Genomic DNA, 25,454 nt, shown 5'->3' on the forward strand with positions numbered 1-25,454 from the left:
CCACATGAAAAGGAAAGAAGATTAAGCCCCATTTCTTTTATTTATTTTTTTTGAGACGGAGTCTCGCTCTGTCGCCCAGGCTGGAGTGCAGTGGTGTGATCTCGGCTCACTGCACGCTCCGCCTCCCGGGTTCACGCCATTCTCCTGCCTCAGCCTCCCGAGTAGCTGGGACTACAGGCGCCCGCCACCACACCCGGCTAATTTTTTGTATTTTTAGTAGAGACAGGGTTTCACCGTGTTAGCCAGGATGGTCTCGATCTCCTGACCTCATGATCCACCCACCTCGGCCTCCCAAAGCACTGGGATTACAGGCGTGAGCCACCATGCCCAGCCAGCCCTATTTCTTAAATGAAGTATCCTCGAATGTTTGGTCATTCTTGTCATAGTTCATGTTTGTTTTTGAGATTCCCGTTTGCCTTTCTCTGGGTGCTGCCTTTGCACTTAGCCTGCCCCCACTGATGGTGGGAGAGATAAGCACCCAGGCCAGGAGGCTGTCTCAGCAGCTGCTGCCCCAGGAGGTGTCCGTTTCTTAGTACTGTCAGTCACTTGGGGTATGTAAAATGGAATCTGGGGGTGTGTAGGGAGGGGCATAATAAGTTCCCCATCACAGTACAGTCATGAGTCACCAAATGACATTTTGATCAATCACATAGTACGCACTTGAGCACTTGTAAGGATGCTCCCATAAAATTATAATGGAGCTTCCCTATCTGGGTGTACCATTTTAACAAATCTTTTCCACTGTATTTTTACCGTACCTTTCTGCCTTTTTACTGTACCATTCCCTACAGTATTCAGTGGAGTCATGTGCCATACAGGTTCGTAGCCTAGGAGTGACAGGTTATACCACAAAACCTAGATGTGTAGTAGGCGGTACCATCTAGATGTGTGAGTATACTCTGTGATGTTCACACAGTGACAAAACTGCCTAACGATGCATTTCTTAGAATGTATCTTTGTTAAGTGAAGTATGACTGTCACTTGGTTGGAGAAGTTGACTGGTCAATGGGCAGGTGACATAGATGAATATAGATGGGGTGACCTTTCCTGTCTCTTGTGACACAGCGTGTCCCCGAGTTCCTTGTCCCCAGCCCCAGGAGCATTCTTTCTTTGGCATTTAGACTGGCTACTTAAGTGCTGATTCTCTGCTATAATGAAAGTATCGGAGACAAGAGGGTTTAATCTGCCCAGAAGAGGTTCACCGGGGGCAGGTTTCTGAGGAGGTGAAGGCATGGATTCTTGAAGTGAGAGATCTAGGAAAAGAAAAATGGACTACATGTTATTATAATAGGCCGAGAGGAGCAAGAGTTTTCATCTCTCCAAGAGATAGAATTAAAATGATTTCCAAGAATCTTAATCTTGGGGCAATCGCATTTGTTTAAGTTTGGAGTAAGCCTTGGGAGCTGTGCTTGGAGAGAGAAAAGCTGTTCTGCAAGCCTGTGTCTGAAGTTCTGTCAATAGGTCACTCTGCAAGGAGGCCGGCTCTTCACTTACTGCAGAAATTAGGAGTGGCTGCCTGTAAATTCCTGGCTTAGGAAAGTTTGCCTCCATTTTTCATCTGCTTGTACTCAGAGCAGATTGAGCTTACATGAGTTTGGGTAAGAAATAAGTGCCCTGTTCGTTGTGAATGCCCAGGCTGTTACACAAAAATAGCACACAGGAAACAGTATTGCAAAGGTCAATTCTTCTAGAAAGGAAGGGACAACAAGCCATCTATCTGAAATTTTCATGTGCAGATCCTGGCCTCTGACCCCACACCATTACCTAACAATCCAGTATTGAATGTGATGTCGGCTTCCATTTCCTGTGAATGAGGAGGCAGAATTTCCATCCAAAGGCAGACCATCTGCCGGACGCGGGATTTGCTCTTTGCCTTAGCTGGCTGTTATTGATGTCTATGAAGGCTTTATGGAGACAGTGTCAGCCCAGGCCGCTTGCTTCACAGAGATGGTGAATTACAGGGTTGAAATCCAGGGCTTGCAGCTAGGATTTTATTTTTCTTTATTTTTCCTCTGCAATGGCTGTTTTGTTTCATTCAGTCAAAAACAAATCAAGGACAGTCTTGGGGCACATTTAGTTCTTTGGAGGAAGCTTTGCAACATCCAGGTTTAAAAGAAATTGGACTTTTACAGTCAACATTAACAATTGAATATTAAAGAGCGAAAATAAATTGATCATTAAGAGAAAATGTATACAAGGCCCCCAGCCCAGTGCACAGCACATATTAGGTCCATTGTGAATAAACCATTTAACCAGTCAGAAGGATCCAAGAGGCCAGTGGCTGGGCTCATCTGCAAGCAAATCTGGCCCTTTGAGCTGGAAGAAAACAATTTTTAATTCTCCTGCGTCGATGTGTCTGAAGTTCTATGGGCCACAAGTATCAGGATCACCTAAGTACTTGCTAAAACTATCCTTCCCAGACCTTTCTAATGAGAATCTCCAGAGCAAATGCCAGAGGAACTGAATTCTTAACAGACATTCCAGGGATCAGATAGGTTGGGAGACATTGCATTAGTTCACCTGGTGCTCACAACCACCTGGGAGGTTTGTATTTTACCTTCACTTAACAGCTGCTAAAACTGAAGGTTGGAACTCAGGCTTAAAGAAACAGGCTTTATCTTTAACAGATCTGAGGTTGGGCTCTGACCTACTTCACTGTGTGGTGGTGGGAAAGCTACATCTCTACGCTGCAGTTTCCTCATCTCTATATTCAGGATTTTAAAAATCAAATAATGCAGGTGAAAGATGTTAGCACAATACTCCAATTACACGAGGTATGTAAAGAATTACGAAGTAGTAAATAGTCTGTTTTCGCGCTGCTGATAAAGACATACACAAGACTGGGTAATTATACAGGAAAAACGTTTAATGGACTTACATTTCCTCATGGCTAGGGCAGAAGACATGGAGGAGCAAGTCATGTCTTAATATGGATGGCAGCAGGCAGAAAGTGAGAGCTTGTGGAGGGGAACTCCTCTTTTTAAAACCATCAGATCTCGTGAGTCTTATTCACTACCATGAGAACAGCACAGGAAAGACCTGCCCCCATGATTCAATTACCTCCCACCAGGTCCCTCTCACAACATATGGGAATTCAAGATGAGATTTGGGTGGGGACACAGCCAAACCATATCAGTAAACAAGCCTAATCATTATTAAATAGGTTAAGTAACTAGCTCACACTGTCCAATAATGATGATGTATCAGTTTGATCAGAAAGAAAAGTCTTTGAAGGCAAAAGGCTTTCTCATTAGTTTAGTTTCCCAAGTCCCTAACATAGGGTTGCTCGTGTAGATTGACTGAATGAATGAACAAAAGAAGTACACTGCAACGCTGGTTGGTAGTACGGTTAGATATGACACAGGGCTTGAACCAGGCCTGGTTTCCCGATCTGGTGCTGAGATATGGCAGCATTGGGAAGGGGGCTGGACAGCCTGTGCCTCCCACTAAGGTTTTTAAAAAAGAAAGTCCTGCACCTTGTTAGGAGGATCGACCTTGGTTTTGGGAACACTGCACAACCTGCTGTGGGAGAGAACTCCTGAGAAAACTCCTCTGCAGTGGGAAGACATGGTATGGAAGGCAGCTTCCTCAAATGCTGGATAAGCGCCTCCTAGGAGTGGGTGCTCAGGTAGGAATCGGTGCGAGGTCGCAGGACCAGGATGGAATTTCTGCAGGTGGTCCTAGGTCTGAGCAGCCCAGTAGAATCACCTGAGGCTTTGAAAACTATTGAGCTCCACGCATCGTGGGAAACTCTGAGTTAACTGGTCTCTGGGGCTGGCAATGTCTTTAACTCTTCCTAGTCTAATAAGTCCCCAAGGTTGGGAATCATGGTAACACGCAGGGTGGGCATCAGCCATCCTCCATAGCTCCAGCCATTTCTGTCTGTGCGGGCCCCCTCGCTGCTGCTTTTGATGGTCTCCCTGAGGGCCGAGCGAGGCTGAAGAGGTGGGGTCAGCCCGGAACAAGGATGAGAAGGCAAGGCGCACCATTCTTTCATTGGTGTTTCTCCAAACACCCTGGGCTCCCCTGGCCCCACAGCCTGGAGAGTCTCATTCTGAAAGCGTAGGAGGGCGCCCGGGAATCTTTTTAACAAGCCAACCCAGGTGCTTCTTACAATCAGGAAAGTTTGGTGAACGTCACTGTACACCCTTTTCTGGGTCCAGGTCATGGAATGGAAACGTGAGCCAATCTATCAACGTAAAACCTAACACTGTTGATCAAAAGTAACGCCCAGGTGTCTTGTGCCTGCGAGTCCAAGCTTGTTTCTCCGGCAAGAGATGCCCCTTTGGGCGCTTAGGGCCGGGCGGGGTCGCGCGCCGGGCTGTGGGCCGCGGTGGAGACCTGACCCGCACTCCGAGGGTTTCCAGAGAGCCGGGGAGCGAGCAGCAGAGTCATCATTTCCAGCTTCAGCCTGGAAAGCTGGACCATGCCGCCGCGTGTGCGCTTGGCAGCCGGGCGCCCCAGGCCCTGCGGCCACATCATCCTGGGGCGGGGACGTGTGCGCTCCGGGCGCCCGGCCGCCACCGAGCCACGTCTATGCCGCCGGCGCTCGCGGCCAGGGAGGCGCCCTGCCCCGAGCCGCCCACCCCCGGGGGTGAGCGAGCCGCGGCTCCGGGCGGGACCCTGGCGGGGGGGGGACCCGAGCGGTCTCTAGGACCCGCGGGACGCCGCCGACGGGCGGGGGTGCGGGGGAGAAAATAATTTGTTCCGCGGTAATAAGAACGGTGACTGCTGGCCGTGGATCCATTTCACAGACCTGCCTTTTCTCACTAACGCTCTTCCTCGTCCCCGGGCCAACTCGGACAGTTTGCTCATTTATTGCAACGGTCAAGGCTGGCTTGTGCCAGAACGGCGCGCGCGCGCGCACGCACGCACACACACGGGGGGAAACTTTTTTAAAAATGAAAGGCTAGACGAGCTCCGCGGCGGCGCGGGCGCTGCGCGAGGGCTCCGAAGCTGACTCGCCGCGGCAGGAAACCCCTCCGGTCGCGACGCCCGGCCCCGGCTCCGCACCCGCGTGGTATAGTGCAGCGCTCGCCGCCGGGCCCGAGAGCTGCTGCACGTAAGGCCGGCGACGATGGCAGCGCGCCCGCCGCCCATGCCCCCCGCCCGCGCCCTCCTGCTCGCCCTGGTCGGTGCTCTGCTCGCGCCCCGCGAGGCCCGAGGTAAGTCGCCGAACCCGGGCGGCGCGCTGCCCGCCCCGCCGGGGGCACCTCACGCTGCGCCCGGGCGCGCCGAGGTCCAGGACTGCCCCGAGGGGTGACGCGCCCCGGCGCATCTCCTGAGCCCTGGGGCTCGCGCTTCCAGCGCGGCAAGACCGATCCCCGCCCAGGTGCCAATTCCCTGGGGAAGGGGGACACTTGGCCCGCAGCCCCGCAGGAGCCAGTGCCTGCTCCGGAGGGCATAGCTTCGGGACCGCTCCCCCGTCCTCACCCTCTTGGGTGACATTTGCAGATGTCTCTGTATCTTGACATTTACACGTGTCGCTCGGGACGATGAGTGTCGGGTCCTCTTGCTGGCCCTATCCCGCAGTGAATACCCCCACCCCAGGCTCTGGGCCAGCCCTTCACCAGGTTTCCTTTCCAGCCCCCGCCTCCCCCGCTAACACACTTAGGGGGGCGCTCAGCGGCCCCGCAGGTGAGGCAGCCCCCTCCTCCGCAGGTGTGCCTGCTGCGCTCCACAGCAGGCTCTATTTTCATAAACTGACTCTCTTACCTACTTCTTTAGTTTCCTCCCTGCCCCTCTTCCTGGCTTCCAGGTCACTCCCTAGCTGTCAGTCCCGGGCAAACTTTAGCGGAATTCTCCCTCCTCCCTCCACTCAGTTTCTCCACCGTAAATAATCGCCCACATCAACTTGGTGTACAGCGAGAACTTACTTAGTTTAACGTGCGGATCTTATGGTTGTTTTACAGACTTAGGTTTTTTCGAGTTGTAGCCCCTTAAAATCGAGCACCTGTGGCTCCCGTTTGCACAGTGAGGACTCACCCAGCAGGTGCCTTTTTAAAAATCCGGCAACTTCCCCGGGTCTCCGCCGCCGCCGCCTTCTTTCTGCCGCCTGGGGCGCTGTCGGTCCACCGATGAACGACTTGCCTTGGCCGCAAGCTCTAAATTTCTATGATTCTATATAACAGGCATTTATTTTTCAACAACTGGCCTCAATCACGAACCGTTACCACTTTATGATACGTTTTATTTTGCGATTGCCACTGCTGCTCTCCGCCCCCACCGCGTCTACTGTAATGTGGCTAAAACCCAGTTCTTGTTAAAATCCACACTGCGAAGACCAATTTGGGGATAAATGATTAAATACAAAGATTGCACAAAGCAATGAGAAAGTCAAGAAAGAATACTGCTGAGGGTTTAAAGAACTCTACGACCTGTAGTGAATAGTGCTTTGAAAGACTTTTAAACAAAGTGGTCCTTTTGAATGTTTATTGAGAAAGAACTTTTTTAAAAACGGAAAGTGTCTCAAAGTGTGCCTAACATGGTCTTTAACTTGGCACATGCTTTGTACACATAAAGAGAAGTCTACTGAGCAGGGACAAATTTTTTTTTGGAAGAAAATGTTTATTAAATCCAGCTAATAATGGGAAGTTATTTCTTGGGTGTATGCGTGTGGGAGGACTTTTACTATTTTATGAGTTCAGCTTTGGTAGAGAGAGTGTTTCCTTAAGACAGATATGACCCAAAATAGAAAACCAGGGAGGCCTAAGCACTTTGAATGGGTTACCTATTGTGATATATTCCAGGATTCACTGCTTGTTTACCCTTGGATTCTCAGTATCAAGTCTTCAATCAGTCAGTGCCCCAAATCATACCATTGAGGCTGTATAAAACTCCAAACATATAATGAAACATTTCTTTGCATTGGCAAGAGAAAAGGAGGAATTACTACCTGTTGAGTCTAAGCATATTCTGAGTTTCTCCCTAGCCTTGTCTGTACTCTGAGCCCTGGCACAGTTGCCTACTTGGTACTTTCTGGGGCAACTCAGCCTAACAAGTCCAAAACAGAACCCTAGATCCCAGACTCTCTAGTTGCAAATCATTCCTTCCCCGGTCTTCCTGAACCCAGTAACAACCTCTTCTGCCTTCTCCACATGCCCTGTGCTGACATGTAGGCAGTCATCCCTGTGTCTCCCTTTTTACTCCATAAGCCACCAACCTCCTAAGTATATTCCCATCTACCCACTTCCTTACATCCTGCAGTGTGTCTTTCCCAGTCCAGGCCACCTTATAGGAAAAATCTCTTCTGCAGAAGCCTCTTATCCCTCTTATCCAATGGGCCTACTGGCTTTTCACCTTATCCCTGCATGGTATATTTTCCTCCACAATAGAGCCAAAGTTATTATTTTCAAACATGAGTTAGAGCATTCAAGTTTCCTGTCTAAAACTCCCCGGTGGCTCTCTAGCACCCTTAGGAAAGAAAATCCAAACCTCAGCATGACCTAATTCCTATTTTCCTTTCTGATCTCCTTTCTTACCATTCTCCCTTTGCTCACCCTACTCCAGACACACTGCCTTCTCTTCTATTCAACTACCCAATATACTAGTGCCATCAATAAAAAAAATTCAATGTTTGCACTAAGAAGAGTTTGCAAATACTTTTCACTGTTTTGCTGTGCAGTGTTTTATGGCATTTCACCCTTCTTGTAACTTTTTGCTTTTCCTAGAGTTAATGATTGCCTTGTTTTGGTTTTTGTTTGCTTTATTTTCTGTGCACCAAGCTGTGATATTGTGATATAATAAGAAATGTATATCTGGTCTCTGCCCCTGGTTCCTGGCAAAGAACTCCTAAAATCCTTGGAATCTCTGGGGTATTAAGAGTGTCTTTTGTATGCTAATCAGCTTATTAAGGCATGATTGGAGTTGGGACTTTCAGTGCCACCCCCCTTGCAACCTTCAGGGAGGGGAGAGAGATTGAAGGTTGACTTGATCGCCAGTGGTGTAATTAATCATGCCTGTGTAATTAGGCCTCCATAAACCCCCAAAAGGACAAGGTTTGTAGAATTTCCAGATTGCTGAGCAAATCAAAGTTCCTGGAGGGTGGTTCATCTAGAGAGGACATAGAAGCTCTGCATCCCTTTCCACGTTCTCTGCCCTTTGCATCTCTTCCAACTGCTGTTCATCTGTGTCCTTAATTACATCCTTCATTAATATAATAAACTAGTAAATATAAGCAAGTGTTTTCTGGGGTTCTGTGAGCTCATCTGCAAATTAACTGAACCTGAGAAGGGGGTTGTGGACCCCCAATTTATAGCTAGTTGGTCAGAAGTATAGGTGTGACAACTTACTACTTGTGATTGGCATCTGACATTGGGGGGAAGTCTTGTGGGACTGAGCCCTTACTTAACCTGTGTGATCTGATGCTTTCTCCAGGTAGATAGAGTCAGAATAGAGTTAAACTGTAGGACTCCGAGTTGATCTCTACTGAAGAACTGGTGGTTGGTGAGGAGAAACTCCCACACATTTGGGTGACCAGAGGTGAAACATTCGGCACTGAGAGCGAGAGTAGGGAGAATACTTGGTTTTTGGTTTTTCTCATCCCTTACACAACCTCTGTTTTTACCTCCACACTTTCTGGGAAAACTATCAACCTCCTTTCAATAGGATCCAACACATCAAGTAGTCTAGCCGTGGTTTTTTTTTTTTCTTGATGTCATCTTTCCTAGATCCCTTCATCCTCCTGTTCCAATGTGACTCACGGGTTACTTTTTAGGCATACATTACAGCTGTTATCTCGGGACTACCCTTATTACCAAGACACTAAGAATTCCTCTTGCATCCTTCCTGTGTTGAATCATCTATATTCTGAGCAATATAAATGTTTCTTAGTTCATTCCTCATTTCTGTGGAGCACATTTTCCAGTAACTTCCTGAGGAAGGGTGTTGGGGAGATACAACTTTTTCTGATAACTCGTGAATATGTCAGGGATGCTTTCAGCTGCAAATAACAAAAAAACATGACAGCAGCAATTTTTTCAAGCCTGTATTCTTTACAAGCAGTTGCAAAGTAAGTATTTTGGTTGCTGGTGTAACTGGTGTGTCAGGTCAGTGATGTGATCAGGGACCAAGCACTTTCTTTTATTTCTATCTGCAGTACTTAGATGTTGACTTTTGCTTTTATGCTTACTTCCTCGTGGTCTCATGATAGCTGCTGTACCTCTTGCCATCGTATCTGCATTCCAGGCAGTAATACAGCAGAAAGGACAAAAGGCAGAACCAGTCAAATCTATTTGCATCAGGAAAATAATATTTCCATAAGCCCTTGTAGTAGATTTTGTCTTAGATATCATTGGCTAGACTGTGACACAGGGCCACTGCTAGCTTGTACAGAATACTAGAAAAGTAAATATTTTTAACTATATGCATTGCTGCTTCAAACAAAATAGTTCTGTGAGTAAAAACAAAGGTTGGAATGTGTCTCTGGCATACCTTGTATAAAATATATAGATAAACACACATTCATTCATTCCACCCTTGATTGCTAGTTTGTTTAGGTATAAAATTCCAAGAAAGAAATAATATTTCCTCAGTATTTTATAAGGCATTTCTTCATTGTCTCTGTGGCCATTACTGCTTGAGAAGTTGACGGTATTCTGCTTGTCAAACCTTTAAATGTAGTCTTTTTTTCTTTTTGGAAGTGATTATCTTTTTTCTTTGTCACTAGTATTTTTGCATTATGTGTTTTAGCAATGCTCTTATCAGTAATTGTTAGGAACTCAGTGGGCCCCTTCAGTTTGAATATTCATATTGTCAAGTCTTAGTATACTTTCTTACATTCATTCTTCATTTATTTCTTCCTCACTGTTTTTACCACAGCTTTTCTGAAACTGCTATTAGCTGAATGTCCCAGCCTCCTGAAAACATCCTTTAATTTTCTTATCTATTTTTCATCCCTTTGCATTTTTGTTCTACTTTCTGGGACAGTTGTTTAATTTCATTTTCCAACCCTTCTATTTAAATTTTTTTGGCCGGGCATGGTAGCTCATGTCTGTAATCCCAGCACTTTGAGAGGCTGAGGCAGGAGGATTGCTTGAGCCCAGGAGTTCAAGACCAGCCTGGGTAACATAGTGAGACCACCCTCCACCCCCCGCCGCCTCCCCACATCTCAACAAAAAAATTTTAAAAAATTAACTGGGCATGGTGTCACACACCTTTAGTTCCAGCTACTCAGGATACTGAGTTGGGAGGATCACTTGAGTCCAGGAGGTCAAGGCTGCAGTGAACCATGATCATGCTGTGTTACTTCAGCCTCGGTGACAGAATGAGACCCTGTATCAAAATAAATAAATAATTTTAAATTTTATCCTACCACATTTAATTTCCAAGAGGTTTCTTATGCTATGAATGTTCTTTTATTCTTATCCTTATTACAGTGTCCTCCTCTTTTTTGTAATGGATATAAGATTGCTGTTAACTCTGAATGTGTTAGTCATTACTTGTTAAACATTTTTTGTTCACCTCATTCTCATTGTTAGCTTTGAGATTCTCTTTCCCCCCTATTTGTTTAATCTCTGTCTGACTTTCTTCAAATGTCTGATTTTTGGCTCTCTGCTGATATTTAGTAATGGGGCATTAAAGAGCTGATTAGAAGCTCTGTGTACTTCCACAGATGGATTTATTGACTGATGAACATTCATCTTGCTGAGAGACATCCACATATCACAGACTCTGTTTTTCTTAGGCTGGTCAATTTCTCCAAGGAAGAATCCTTCAGCTTCCTGCCAAGGCGATTTCAGTCTGGCAATTTAAGCCTGGCTGTAGGGCCTGTGAGCTGAGCAGGGGAAAAGAGGATAGTGTTGCCATTAAGTATGCTTCTATTGTTTAAACTTAATCCTTTTGTTTTCAGTTCAGCACTTTGCTACCCCCCCTTCACGATTCCTGGGAGTCCTTATGTACAGAACTTCTCTACTTCAGTGTCTTCAGGAAATACACCTCCCGTGTTGGTCAGAGGAGGACAGGCAACACCTAGCTATGTTGGCTTTGCAAGGGATCTAGGGCTCTAGCTTCTCGTTATACAGGTTTTCAGCCTCAGCCTGTATTGGCCTTGACCCATACAGTGTCCCCTGTTCCCACCTTTCCAGGGTTCTGCTTATCCATCCCACCTTCTGATGGCTGCCCTCCTTTCCAGGTCGTAAGTTCCCATTCTCTCTTCCCTGCTAAATAGGTAACAACTTGTCCATCCCCTTTCCATCTTCCAAAGCTTTGCTGCTTAGTTTTTAAATTATTATTATTGTTATTTTTTTTTGAGACAGGGTCTTGCATTGTCACCCAGGCTGATGTACAGTGGTGTAATCATAGCTCACTGCAGCCTCGACCTTCTGGGCTCAAGTGATCCTCCTACCTCAGCCTCCCTAGTAGCTGGGACTCCAGGCACACACTACCATGCACAACTAATTTGTTCTTAATTTTTAAATTTTTGGTCAAGTGTGGTGGCTCACACCTGTAATCTCAGCACGTTGGGAGGCCGAGGCAGATGGATCACTTGAGGTCAGGAGTTTGAGTCCAGCCTGGTCAACATGTTGAAATCTTATCTCTACTAAAAAAAAGATACAAAAATTAGCCAGGGATGGTGGCAGGCACCTGCAATCCCAGCTACTCCAGAGGCTGAGGCAGGAGAATCGCTTGAACCTGGGAGGCAGAGCCTACAGTGAGCCGAGATCGTGCCACTGTACTCCAGCCTGGGTGACAGAGTGAGAGTCTGTCTCAAAAGTTTTTTTAAAAAAATATATAATTTTTAAATTTTTATACAGATAGAATCTCACTCTATTGCCCCAGGCTGGTCTTGAACTCCTGGGCTCAAGCATCCTCCTGCCGCAGCCCCCCAAAAGTGTTGGAATTACAGGCATTGAACCATGGTACGCAGCCTATTATTGTTATTACAATTATTCCCTTATTGCAGGGTTTCAGGAGGGCATACAGATAAACACCTGTGACTCTGCCATGTACATTTAGAATTTAGCCAAGGCTTTGATTACCATGCTCGACATATAGTGTATTTTCTTTCTCTCACTTGTCATTTGGCACTTTCTAACTCCTTCCTTGTGGAAACAAAAATTAAACTCATTTTTAAATGTTTCAAAACTTTCTTTTCAAAATCCATAAAAACTCAAAGCCAACATATACCTAATTAGATAAATGTTGCAGCTGTGGAAACTGTAACAAAATTTTTCTTAAGGAATGCAGCTACATCATTTAAAGAAGCTAAGCACATTCCTTCCTGGTGTAGATGATGCTGTAATGAACTCATTAGAGTTGCAGAAAAAAAATTTTGTATCAGAGTGTGTTTCAGAGGCCTCCTTAAGCTAAATTGTTTCTGCAGCGTCCATGATTTACAAAGACAGGTGTAGAATTTTCAGATGTTTCTTCTGTACCAAATGGCTAAGCCCTACAACCCTTTGGCTGTGTGCCCACAGGGAGCTATATGAAGCAGCTCTGGAATATGTCCATGCTCTTTAATTGTCAGGTCTCTGGGCTGGAGAAGTGCAATTGGTATAATCTAGACAGAATGTTTTTGAAGGTAGTTGCTGTGCATTTGTCAGAGTTGTTTCTTCATATGTTTGGTTAGTATTTTTTTAAACCTAAAATCGTCATACCAGCACATTGTTACTTAAAAAGGAGTTTGTTGAGTGCGTCAGTGCCAGGAGCGGTGCGCAGGTCTTTGCGTGCACTATCTCTTGCAATTCTGCTGAAAGAATCTTGTTGGTCCTGTTGGTACCCTCATTCCACGGAAGAGGAAATGATAGCCTCAGATAGTGAGATCAGCAGTGTCAGGGGCAAGGCAATCTAGTCTACCTCATGCTGGAGACTGGATCTTAACCTAGCTGTGGCAAACATTTCATAACCTATCTTTGCCGTAACTATAGCAGTGAGATTGTAATTAGCTTGGATCTCAGCAGAACGGTACTGCAGTTCAAGTGAACGTTATTTGCCAATTGAAATGTGCACATTAAATATTACACTTTCTCACAGGCTGCCATTTCAATCTTCATACTTTCTCCAGCCCATTTTTCACCCTGTTTCTTTTGTTCTTTATCTAATGCCCAATATACCTTGCCTCCAGTTGATAGATGGGATGGAAAAGCCGAATAATTCAGCATCATATTGATATTTTTTTATCCTTTAAGCTTTTATGTCATTCCAAGGCTACATTAAGAGCTCAGTTTCTTGGCAACTGTTTAAAAAATTGGACAGCTTCATTGGATAACGATTTCTGTCTGTTTACCTACTCCTGGAAGCCTTGAACTGCTTAATCAGTTTAGATGATCCATTCTTAGAAATGTTGAAACACTTTGACATGTCTTCCCCTAGCAGGCATGGTGAGCACTGGTCTGCAATTTGGCCAAAAGATTCCTTGTATTATGTGTTGCTATGTTTGTAATTAAAGCCAGGATACGATGGAAGCATTTCTTGTGAGAGATATGCTCACTTGAATCTGAATGTGATCTGAGAACCTAGTCTTGCTTTAAAAAAAAAAAAAAATTTGAAACCTTGGGAGTACATGAAGGATTGCTTAGATATATGAGCAACTTTTTTTATATATATACTTTAACTTTTGGGGTACATGGCAGAACGTGCAGTTTTGTTACATAGGTATACAGGTGCCATGGTGGTTTGCTGCACCCATCAACCCATCATCTACATTAGGTATTTCTCCTAATGTTATCCCTCCCCTAGCCCCCCATCCACCTGACAGACCCCAGTGTGTGATGTTCCCCTCCCTATGTCCATGTGTTCTCATTGTTCAACTCCCACTTATGGGTGAGAACATGCAGTGTTTGGTTTTCTGTTCTCGTTGATAGTTTGCTGAAAATGATGGTTTCCAGCTTCACCCATGTCCCTGCAAAGGACATGAACGCATCCTTTTTTATGGCTGCATAGTATTCCGTGGTATTTAAGTGCCACATTTTCTTTATCCAGTCTGTTATTGATGGACATTTGGGTTGGTTCCAAGTATTTGCTATTGTGAATAGTGCTGCAATAAACATGTGTGCATGTGTCTTTATAGTAGAATGATTTATAATCCTTTGGGTATATACCCAGTAATGGGATGGCTGGGTCAAATGGTATTTCTAGTTCTAGATCCTTGAGAAATCGCCACACTGTCTTCCACAATGGTTGAACTAATTAACACTCCCACCAACAGTGTAAAAGCCTTCCTATTTTGGTTTTGTCTTCATCCTGGGTTTTTTGTTGTTGTTGGTAGTGTTCCTCAGAGCCTGCATTAGGATTTAGGGTCTGCATTATACCTTAAAATGCAGCTGTTGTCTGCCTATGAAAATATACATTCCTGAAATTAAGCATACTAAGTAAAACTTTTAAACCAAAATCATTATTTCAGCCAATTTCAGTATAATTTAAGAAGATCATATAAAAGAGGATTGAAAAAGAAATCTGGCGCCATCATTCATTTATTTCTAAAATATGACAATTTTAAAGTTGAAAAATGGACACAGAATAAGTTATACACCCATATTTTTGCCAGCCAGATTCTACTATATATGCTTCAGAACTTTCAACATTTAAATATGTAAAATGTTAAAGATATATTTATAGCTATCCCTTTTCTCCCCACCATTCAGACTATTTTATCTCAGTCTTCCTTTTGCAGAGGCTATGCTACTTGAAGTTGGTTGGTTCATGTGTGTTTGTGTGTGTGCGTGTGTGTACACACACATACCCCTAATCAATATCTGATATTCTTTATGTATTTAACTGTTAAGTAAATGGTACCCTACTATATATGATAACCTTCTGCAACTTTTTGAAAAATCAATATATATTTCAGACATTCATATATGTGCTTGGTTCATTCCTTTTAATTGAATGACTAAATCATAATTTGTTTACTCCTCTGTTGATAATAAATATGTTTTCCCCAACTTTTTGATATTGCAATGGTGCGAGGATCCTTGCTATCTTAGGTATGGGTGTAAGCTCTAGGGAACCTATTACCAGTGAATTACTGAGCTGTAGAGTACACAGATTTTTTACTGTAACATATTTTGTTAAGTTGCTTTCCAAATTGGTTGTACCAATTTATGTGCCTACTTATTGGAGAGCTCTGGTTACCTATGTGGTTGTCAATACTTGGTATTTTCAGGCTTTTTAAGTGTTGCCAAGCTGGATGTTAAAAATTTCATTGTTTTAATTGGCATTTTTCTCATTACTAAAGACTCTAAGTTTCTTATGTGTTTATATGCTCTTTGTATTTCTTCTTTGAATTATTTATCTTTATTTACTCATGTTTCTTTTTAAGTTTAGTTTAAGCAATCCTCCTCTCTTTCCTGAGCTCCAAAATAAATTTTGATAATTTCTTCTAAATTTAAAATTTTTGCTTTTCCCTTTTAGAATAACTGGAATTTAATTCTTATTTATTGTATGAGATCCATGTCTGTTTCCCCCCATCTGGAAAACCAATTTCTCTAGTAACATTTGTTGAATCCTTTTCTACTTCTGATAACCAGCAAGCACATACAGATATGCTTCTGGGTTCTTTGTCTTACTGTTCTATTTACCTCAGTTCCAGCATCATATTGTTCTCAGTATCCCATACTTCACAGTAAGCCTTCAGTGTTTAGATTGGTTGGCATGATGGTTAAGCTTGATTGGATTGAAGGATGCAAAGTATTGATCCTGGGTGTATCTGTGAGGGTGTTGCCAAAGGAGATTAATATTTGAGTCAGTGGGCTGGGAAAGGCAGACCCACCCTTAATCTGGATGGTCTGCATCTAATCAGCTACCAGCATGGCCAGAATATAAAGCAGGCAGAAAAAAATGTGAAAAGACTAGACTGACTTAGCCTCTCAGCCTACATTTTTCTCCCGTGATCATGTGAGTTAATACTCCTTAATAAACTCCCCTTTATATACATCTCTATTAGTTCTGTCCCTCTAGAGAACCCTGACTAATAGAGTTGGTATGTAGTGGTGCAGAGGGCAGACACTGAAGCCAGCTTGCTGGAGTTTACAGATCAGCTCTGCCACCTGGCGCCTGACATGTGATCTTGAGAAAGTAACTAACCATCCTGTGTGCCCAGACTTTCCTAGGTTTAGCACTGAAGATGACACATCACAGGAAACCTCTCAGTGCCAGGCAATTGGGATCATTGCTCACCCCAAACCTTGAACAAACTATGTAATCTTTTTCTTTCCCTATTTTCCCTGGATGAAATGGTGATAATAATCGTATCTATCTCCACAGGGCCGTAGTATGGGTGAAAAGAAAGAATACATATACAGTGCTTTGAACAGTGCTCAGACCATGCTAACTATTCAATAAAGTATAAAGTTTAATGTCTGCTTTCCTTCTCCCCTCCTCTCCTTTAAAGTTATCTTGACTATCCCTGAAACTTTAGTGTTTCATATGAACTTTAGAATCTTCTTGCTAAGTTCCGCAAAATACTGTATGGGGACTTGTAGGCTAATTTAGGGGAGAATTGACATCCTCATGACATCAAGGTTTCCTGTCATGAATGTGGTGATTTCTCTATTTGTTCCCTTTAATGTCATTCAATAAGTTTTCAACAATATTCTCTTCAACGTTCTTGTGCATCTTTGTAAGATATATTTCTAGATATCCTAAGTACCTAATAGATTTATTGTCACTTTAGATGGTATCACTATTTTTTAAAAGATTTTAACTTTTTAATATGAAAAGTTTTAAACATACACATAAGTAGACAGAGTGCAATCAATACCTGTGTTTCTATCACTCAGTTTCAACAAGTGTCAGTTCATGGCTATTCTTGTTTTATCTGTGGAGTCATTTCCTTATTGAAAGTTCTAATTGATGTTTTCTTTTCAGTATATAGGAATGTTACTTATTTTTGTAGGTTGACTTTGAATTCAGAAATCTTGCTCAATTATTTTTGTAATCCTGATGATTCAAATCATAGGTAGGTGATTGCTCAATTTTTATTCTAATAGTTTGTCTGTAGATTGACGTCATAGAAAATTCTAAGAAAATAATCACCTGAAAGGGTAAGTTTTGTTTTTTCCTTTACATTCCTTATGCATTCTACTTCTTTTATTTTTCTTCTTTCATTGGGTAGCACCTCCATTACAATGATAAACAAAAGGATTAGCCAGGCCCAGTGACTCATACCTGTAATCTCAGCACTTTGGGACGGTGGGAGGGTGGGGAGGGGGGATTACTTGAGCCCAGAAATTTGAGACCAGCCTGAGCAACATAAGGACACTCCATTTCTACAAAAAAAAAAAAAAAAAGGTCATATGTGTGGCATGTACCTGTAGTCCCAGCTACACAGGGAGGCTGAGGTGGGAGGATTGCTTGAGCCCGGGAGGTCGAGGCTGCAGTGAGCTGTGATCTTGCACTGCACTCCAGCTTGGGAGACACAGTGAGATCCTGTCTCAAAAAAAAGAAAGAAAAAAAAAAGAAAGAAGAAGAAATGATTGCTAGTCTCCTTGTTTTTTTTTTCTCAACTTTAGTGAAAATAACTAACTTTTGCTATCTTTACACACCTTTCTTTTCTTTCTTCTATTGTTGTAGGATTATTTATACCTACTTTTTCCCAGTTCTGTTAATTTAGAGGTTACATATTCTGTTTCCACAGTTTTAGTAGTACCATTAAATTTTTAACATTTGCACTTCAGCAATGGAGTCTAAAGGTAGTCAATAACTTCGGCCTCCTCCCAAACAATTACAGGCTAACCATGCTTTAGTGCCCTTCATTGTGCCTCCTGTTTTTTATTATTGTCTAGAATTTTAGTTCTGCCGTTGTGAAACACATCTCTCATCAAAAAATGTAGTGGGGAAATACTAGGCTTTGTTCTGTGCTGAGCAGTCCAGGCTTATGCTGATTTATCCAATGCAACCAGTTTCTTTTCTTTTTCTTTTTTTTTTTTATTTTAACCATGGCTTCCTGCAGACCACTTCCACTTCTGGATCCAGTCACTTCTTATTGAAGTAGTCTTCATTGAACGTCTCTGAGTAGCAAATTCCCTATATTTGTTTGCCTGGAAAATGTTTTTCTTTTTCATGAATGTTAGTTTAGCTATGTATAGATAGCCAAACCAGAGGCTGGCGATTGTTTTCTTTTAGCAGATATTACCTGTTGTATCCTGGCCTCTCCTGTTGTTGTTAAGGAGTCTTTCATTTAATGACTGTGCCTTTGCACTAAACCTGCCTTTTCCTCTGGTTACTTTTAAGGTAGTTCTTTGGTGGTGGTGGTGGAGCGTGCGTGTTTGTGTATGTGTAGTTCTGTATTTTATTCGTGTGTTTTTATATGGTTTTATATTAAATTTGTGTATTTCTGGCCTTGCGGTGCTTCTTGAATCCAATCAATTATTTTTAAAAAATTTAGCAAGCATCTCTTTAATTACTGCATTGCCCTTTTTGCTTCATCACTTGCTTTAGAACTTTTGTTATATGTAGTTGGGCCTTATAATTCAGTCATCCTGTTTTTAGCTTCTCTTCATCTCTTTATCACTCTTTGCTTTAAATTCTGGGTGATGTCTACAAGTCTAAATTTCAGTTTACCAATTCTCTCTTGAGCTGTGTCTAAATGCTGTTTAAACTGTCTATTGACTTAACATTTTTCAATATCTTTAATTTTTCACATATGGAAGCTTTGTTTTGCTCTGTTTCAAACTTGCCTGATCTTTTTGAAATGTAATATTTTAAAATTATCTTCTTTTCTTTGTATTCTTACCTGTCTTTAATAATTTGGGATTTATATATTGTTATCCATTTCAGGTTATTATTTCAAGTTCTTAGGATGCTGATTCTGTATTACCATGGATTATCTCTTCCAATGCCTTGCAATTTTAAATTGTGAGTTCATTTTCAGCTTTCTTCCCTCCACTGCTGCTCTCTCCATGGGAGTCCTATGTACCCTGGATTAGAAGAGTTTCTGTGGAGCAGAGTCTGCTTACTCATGACAGATGCCTCAGGGATTTCCCTTGTCTAAGCCCAGTTATTGTGGGAATTTTACACCACATGGCTATTCTAATTTTGGTCTCCATACCCATGTGGTAAAGGCTCGAAGTTTCTATTTCTCTTGTGAAACTCCCTAACCCTCACCAGATCTCTGGGGAGACATGTCACTTTGAAGTTTCCCTGTGGCATTTGCTAGAGGTTTTCTAGCCCTGGTGACTTGGGAAGGGCGGCCTGTCTGGGCTTGGTTTTATTCAAGGATCTTAGCTAGAGTTCTCTGACTTGTATGTTCAAGATCATACCTCCTGTTACTGAACTCACGGTTTCCAGGCTGAAGGCCCGTATCTGCCAGGCCTCTGGGATTCCATGACTTTGGCAGTGGGTGGATGCTCTGGCTAGGAATTCCTTAATTCCCTGATAATTTCCTTTCCCTTCTTTCTAGTTCAGTTATATAGGTTGTCACATTTTATTTAACATTTTTCTGTGTTTGTAGTAGAAAGGCTTTCTAGCTGTGTCAGCTCAGTCCACTGTGTTTTCAGAACTGGACATCTCTGATAATGATTCTTTGGGTCTTTTAGTCAACACATTTGTTGGCTGCCTATTGTAATCCCAGATTTGTGCCAGGAACTGGGGATACAGTGTTGAGAAGAACAGACACCCTCATTTCATGGCCTCTAGAGCGAGCGGATCATAAAAACGTACAGAAAATGAGTTGAACCTGCTTGGCAGCTTGATTCTCAACTTCCAATACTCCAAACACTCAGTCAGAAAAGTCAGTCAGCTGCTTTCCTGCTGGCATGTTAGTCTTGGCCTTGGCAGCTGCAGGGGTGAGATGTGCTAATGATGGGGCCAAGCTGAGCTTTGGGGGTGAAGCCATCAGCTGTTCCCATCTCCCTCTGGCGAAGGCAAAATGAGAACAGCTGGGAAGCAAGGCCAACATCCACTCCCAGAAGCTGCTCCTCTGCCAGCGGAGGTGTCAACAGAATTCCAGTCATGTGAGCCTTCCAGGAGTGTATAGTGAATTCATTCCATACTTAAACATTCTAGTATACAGAGGAGATTGTACAATGGAGTAAGCCGACAATGGAAACACTCATTTGTATATTTTTGTAACCTTCAGAATGAATGCTATGATTCCATATAGATTGATTTCTCCACTAATTTGTCTAGAAGAAAATCAGATCCCTGATTTGCCATTAAAATTTGGACATGTCAGATTTAGTCTATTCAATTCACTAAGCTTTACTTCCAGTTTCTTAGTAGAGAGAGTCTGCTCCTTGGAGCATAATTTATTCAGCCGCAATAGATGGTCCTCTTGAAATTTTTTCTCACATATTTTAGTCTCTGTTCTGTTTCTTGTCTCTGCTTTCCTTTAAAAAGGTGCTTTTCATCCTTCTTTCTCCCTCAGCACTGCTGAAGACTAAGCCATTGGTTACAGAGGCTCAGCAAGAAAGCAATTTCAAAAGAGGGAGGCAGAAAGGGCTGGGATAGGATATGGTTTGAAAAGCTAAATCAAGACAACTGTTTTCAAGCACAAAAGCTCCTAGTGGAAGCATCTGCTTCTCTTATGGACTTCAGTGACATAAAATAAAGAGATTTCTTCAGCTTATCTCCCCTGATGTTACTTCCTTACGGATGTAGTGGGTCAAGAGTGCTGTGTGTTCTGGCGTTGTAGTTATAAAATTGACAGGTGGCTTGGATCATGGCCAGAATTCTGGACTTGGAGTGAGAAGTGGCTCTGAGTTCTAGCTTGGCCTCTTTATAGCTGTGTGACCTTTAGGAACCCACTAAATCTTTCTGAACTTAGTTTCTTTGTCAACAATGAGCAAGGATGCAGCCTACCTCCTTGGGTTGTGGTAAATTCCAAATGAGGAGAGGTTGGGGAATGTGTTTTGTAATTTAAGGTCTTCTCTTTCGATGGTACAGGGGGGCACATGGTACCACTGTTCATGTGTTCATTCAGTGGCTGAGGTTTGTCCTCATGCCTTGGACGGCACAAGTTCTCAGCATCCATGAGCCACTGTCCCCTCCTGCTCATGGTAGATGGGTGTCCAAGTTAATCCCAAAGCTTGACAGAGGGGGTGGCAGAGATTTGGGAGAGGAGGGCAGTTTCTATTCCGTTTTCTCCTACCTTAAATCTCATGTTTGCATCTTTGTTATTTATCAGTCTACCATTAGGGGCATCTCTGTTAACCAGGACTATTTGAGATTGTATTAATAATGTGAACTCTTTCAAATATCATTTACTTATAGCACACAAAATTGTCACTAGTTTCCTTCTTCTCTGCTGTATGGGACACACTGTGGGCTGGGCATAAGAGCTGCAGAGAATGAATGGTAGCAGATGCCCAGGCCAGGGGCATGAGTTTTCCTAGCCTTCAGCTTCCACTGGCTTTTTGAGAAAGAGGTGTGGGAGGGAGGGTAAGCATAGAATGGCAAGGCAAATAAAATTTAACATGCCTCTCACGGTACTGGGTTGGCATGAATAAGAATTGCTGTAGAAATAGGAACCTCACCTTTGTGGATGAAGCAGACACATAAGCTCCTGACTTATATGTTAATTACCAGTTAGAGCATGTGATTGCAGCAGTAAAGCCTGTTAAGCACTCTACGTCCCTGTGGCTCCAAACAGTACACATTTAGAACATCCAGAATCTGACAGAAATGTTCCACTATAAGACCAAATATTGGTGGTGTTTTCCCATTTTACAGCAAAACATAAGTGAATGGAAAGATCTCTCCCACACTACTAAGATTGTTCGTCTGAATCTTTCTGAAACTAAGTTGCAGCTGCAATATCTTCTGACTTGCACAGCAGCAAATGAATTTTCTGAAATGTTTACTCACTCTTAGTGCAGTGCATGATCAGACAACACCCAATGGCTCCTGGTTACAGGTTTATCTGTGTACCTGGAGAACAATCACATTTCTGAGTGGTAATTGCTCTTTCTTCATAGGATAGAATTGAGGAATTCCATAAAGGGATTTTGCCTGTGTGGTTTCTGTGCTAGCAGTGGTTCAGGAGCTTCTCGTACATTCTCACCATGCCCTGGGAGGCAGGCACTATGACCACTCTTTCTTCCAAATAGGAAAGCCAAGGCTAGGACATTCAGCTTCTGCAGTTGTACAGCTACAAGGTGGCACAGCTGAGATTATGCACATGAATTACTGCACAAATAGGGAATATACTAGAAATGGGACTTACACGAATAACAGTAATAGTGATGACACCAGCAATTAACGAAACATTCAGCAGACTCTCGACTAATCCCTTTACATGAATTACATGGTTAAAATATCCCTATAGCCCTTAGAGGTATGGGCCATTATTATTTCCATTTGACAGATGAAGAAACTAAGGCATAGAGAACTCGTGGTTTGCCTTGGCCCCTGCATCTTATAAGAAGAGGCTGAGCCAGGATCGAACTAGGCAGTTGATTTCAGGGCCCACATGCTAAACCACTGGTCTGCCAAGGGAGAACCTATGATGCCCAGGAACTCTTCGTACTCCAAACCCTTTGCAGCTGTCTCAGCTTGTGTTTATCTTGGGATATTGGGATTTGAGGAGAGAACCTAGGAAGACACTGAGATAGAACAATACTTGAGTCTTTAGCTGTGCCAATCCCAGGAACTTGTCCTGTGGCCTCTGACCTGCAAGGACTGGCAGGAAAAACAGGACTGGAGACCCATTTGCAGGGCCTGGTAACTCTGACCTTTCATTTTCGCATCAAAGGAACATGTGGACTTACCAGCTAAAATTTATTCTTTCTGAGGGAGAAACTTACTGTTCAATAATTAAGCGTACTATCTTCTGTTTTCTCTCACAAATAAAATGCAGGACTCAACCTAATAACTGCTACCTATGATGGCTGTAGAAAATACTTGTAAACATGATAAACGCACATGCATGAGTGCATTTGTTATTTATTGCTGTATGACAAATTGCCACAACTTAGTGGCTTACAATCACACCTGTGTACAATCTCACAGCTTTTTTGGGTTATGAATCTAGGCACGACTTATCTGGGTCCTCTAATTCAGCTTCTTTCACTGGTTTCAGACAAGGTATTAGCCAGGACTGGGTCTCATTCAAAGGCTCAACTGGGAAGGATCTGCTTTCGACTCACAGAACCATGGCAGAATTCAGTCCCTTGAGTTGTTGAACTGAAGGTCTCAGTTCCTAGCTGGCTCTCATTTTCCTAATCAGTATTCTCTCCAATATAGAAGCTTCCTTCACCAAGGGCTGCGGACTGAGAAGGCAATATAATCTGCAAACAAGACAAAATCACAAGTTGTATAATCTAATCATGGTCTGTGAATATTACTATAGTCTACTGGTTAAAAGCAAGTCGCTTAACCTAGGTTAAGAGACCTAGTGAGTTGCTTAATTCTAACCCTACCGGGGTTACACATGGGAGTGAATACTAGGAGGCAGGGGTACTGGGAACCATCTCAACAGTCTACCACAGTGAGTTAATTAGATAATCAGCATTGTAAATATCAAGAATGGCTTTAACAGGTAGAAGCTTCTGTTTTCAGAGGTGTCTACTCACTATGTGCAGGTCTTAGAGCTGGCAGCAGCATCTGATTTTGGTAAGGTGGCTCTGTTTCTGCATTTTTGTTGCTTAGCTGTTTCATGTCCTTTTACTGCAGTGTCTTCATTGCCTTTGCCTGACAGTTCTTTTCCCACTCTCACTCCAACACTTGGCTGAACTCCTCCTTGGCTTAGACTTCACTTCCTCACAGGCAGCCGGTTCTTGGTCCTTCCCACCCAACCCCAGTCAAGGAAAGGTCCCCCTGCTAAATGCTCTCAAAATGCTATGTCTCCATCAGAGCACTTATCACATTCTAATCAACTGTTCGTCTTCTTGGTTAGAATTTAAGCTCTGTGGTGACAGAGACCACATCCATCTTATTCTCTGTTGGGTCCCCCGTGCCTAGCACATCACAGCTGCTCAATAAATATTGGCATGATGAGTAAATAGTCCTACTTGGTGTGCTGCTTTTTCATTTCAACAAATGTGATTCACTAAAGCCCTACTCTTACATTTTTTGTGTTTGTACAACCTTTCATGTAAATGAATTTTCACATTTTTGAAAAAAAGACCATGTGTCCAAATATTTGATATGGAAAAGGTAGTTAGCATATATTAGTGATACAAAAGGAACATCTTGAAGGAACATCTTTTGGAAATACTATGATGCTGTTATGGATGCTAATTTTTATATCGGGTAGAAAATATGAACTGATAGTTTAATAAAAATCGCAAGAGGTCTCTATTAATTTTAGCTTTTTCTTATCTCCCTGAGAAATATACAGATGCGAGGATGGGCATGAAGAACTCTATGCATTTGCTTGGGTTTGGATATTCTATAGCTAGCATTTAGTGATCTGGTGATGATAAACTTAACTATATATTTAATTTTTTCCTTTTTATTTCCTCTACCCTCATTTTAAACTTTTGAAGTGATTTTAGCCTAAATGAGTAAAAATTCAATTGGGGAATGAAATGACTCCTTCTAAAACAGAGCTCACCTTCTGCAACTACAAAGGCAAAAAAAAAAACAACAAAAAGCTTGCATCAGGCTAATTTGCAAATCACAAGTTTTACTTTGTTTTATGCTGCTTTCTTACATTGAACTTGGTTATTTACATCCGCAGTGGATAGTTTCAGTGGTTTGATGAAAATCATTTTTATGTACAAAAATTGGAAGACTTAACATGAAAGGTTATTATTGATAAACTCAAAGTAATTTTAAAAGTACATTCCTTAAAGTTGTACCCTATTTATTGTTACAATACATTTTTCTTTTGGTGGTTTGCCTTCAGTCTTTTATACAAAAAAAAAATCACAAAATCTAAGCTGGGATCATAAAACAGTGAATTAAGTTATCAAAGGAATAATGTAATTTATGTTTCTGAAGAATTTTAATGTAAATAACAACTGGGTAGCCTGATTAGTTGTAGTCCTGGGAATATGGACTACAAGACCTACCTAGGTTTCACAAATTAGCATGCCCATTCATTTGTTGTTTATCCTGTATTATATATACACATACACACATATATATATATATACACACATGCATACATAAACATATATGCACACATTTATATATATACACACATACACATGCACACATATACATTTATGTACATATAGAGACGGATCTGGGTTTATTACCTAATATTTTAAGGATTTTATGTCTGTTTTTATAAGAGAAAGTGCTATTTTTCTTGTTATATTATTGTCTGGTTTTGATATCAGGGTTATACTGGCCTCATAAGTTAAGGTTTTCTCACTTTCTGTATTTTATGAAAGAGTTCATATAAGATTGTTATTATTTCTCTCTTAAACGTCTAATAGAATTATTCAGTGTAGCCATCTGGGCCTGGAGATTCAAAAAATATGTCCATGTCATCTGAGTTAACAAACCTATTGGCATAACATGTTTCATAATATTTTCTTATCACTTGATGCCTGTATTATCTGTAATGATGTGTACCCCTCTTTAATTCCTAAAATTGGTAAATTATGATTTTTTTCTCATTTTTT

General features: G+C 42.3%; 1 protein-coding gene across 5 annotated transcripts in view; it reads left to right on the forward strand.

Annotated features, from left to right (window-relative positions):
* The first annotated feature begins 4,664 nt into the window (after positions 1-4,664).
* The window catches only part of ADAM12 (ADAM metallopeptidase domain 12), a 377,489-nt gene continuing 356,699 nt past the window's right edge, over positions 4,665-25,454 (forward strand). For 3 of the 5 annotated variants that reach the window (XM_003277782.4, XM_030805508.1, XM_030805517.1), the window contains exon 1: positions 4,746-5,165. In XM_003277782.4, coding sequence (XP_003277830.1) covers positions 5,078-5,165 — 88 coding nt within the window. In that variant the 5' untranslated portion in view covers positions 4,746-5,077. Of the gene's footprint in view, positions 5,166-25,454 lie in introns of all 5 variants that reach the window. The other 2 variants (XM_030805503.1, XM_030805511.1) reach the window with 2 other exon arrangements.

Source organism: Nomascus leucogenys, chromosome 3 (assembly GCF_006542625.1).
Source record: "Nomascus leucogenys isolate Asia chromosome 3, Asia_NLE_v1, whole genome shotgun sequence".
Lineage (NCBI taxonomy): Eukaryota > Metazoa > Chordata > Mammalia > Primates > Hylobatidae > Nomascus > Nomascus leucogenys.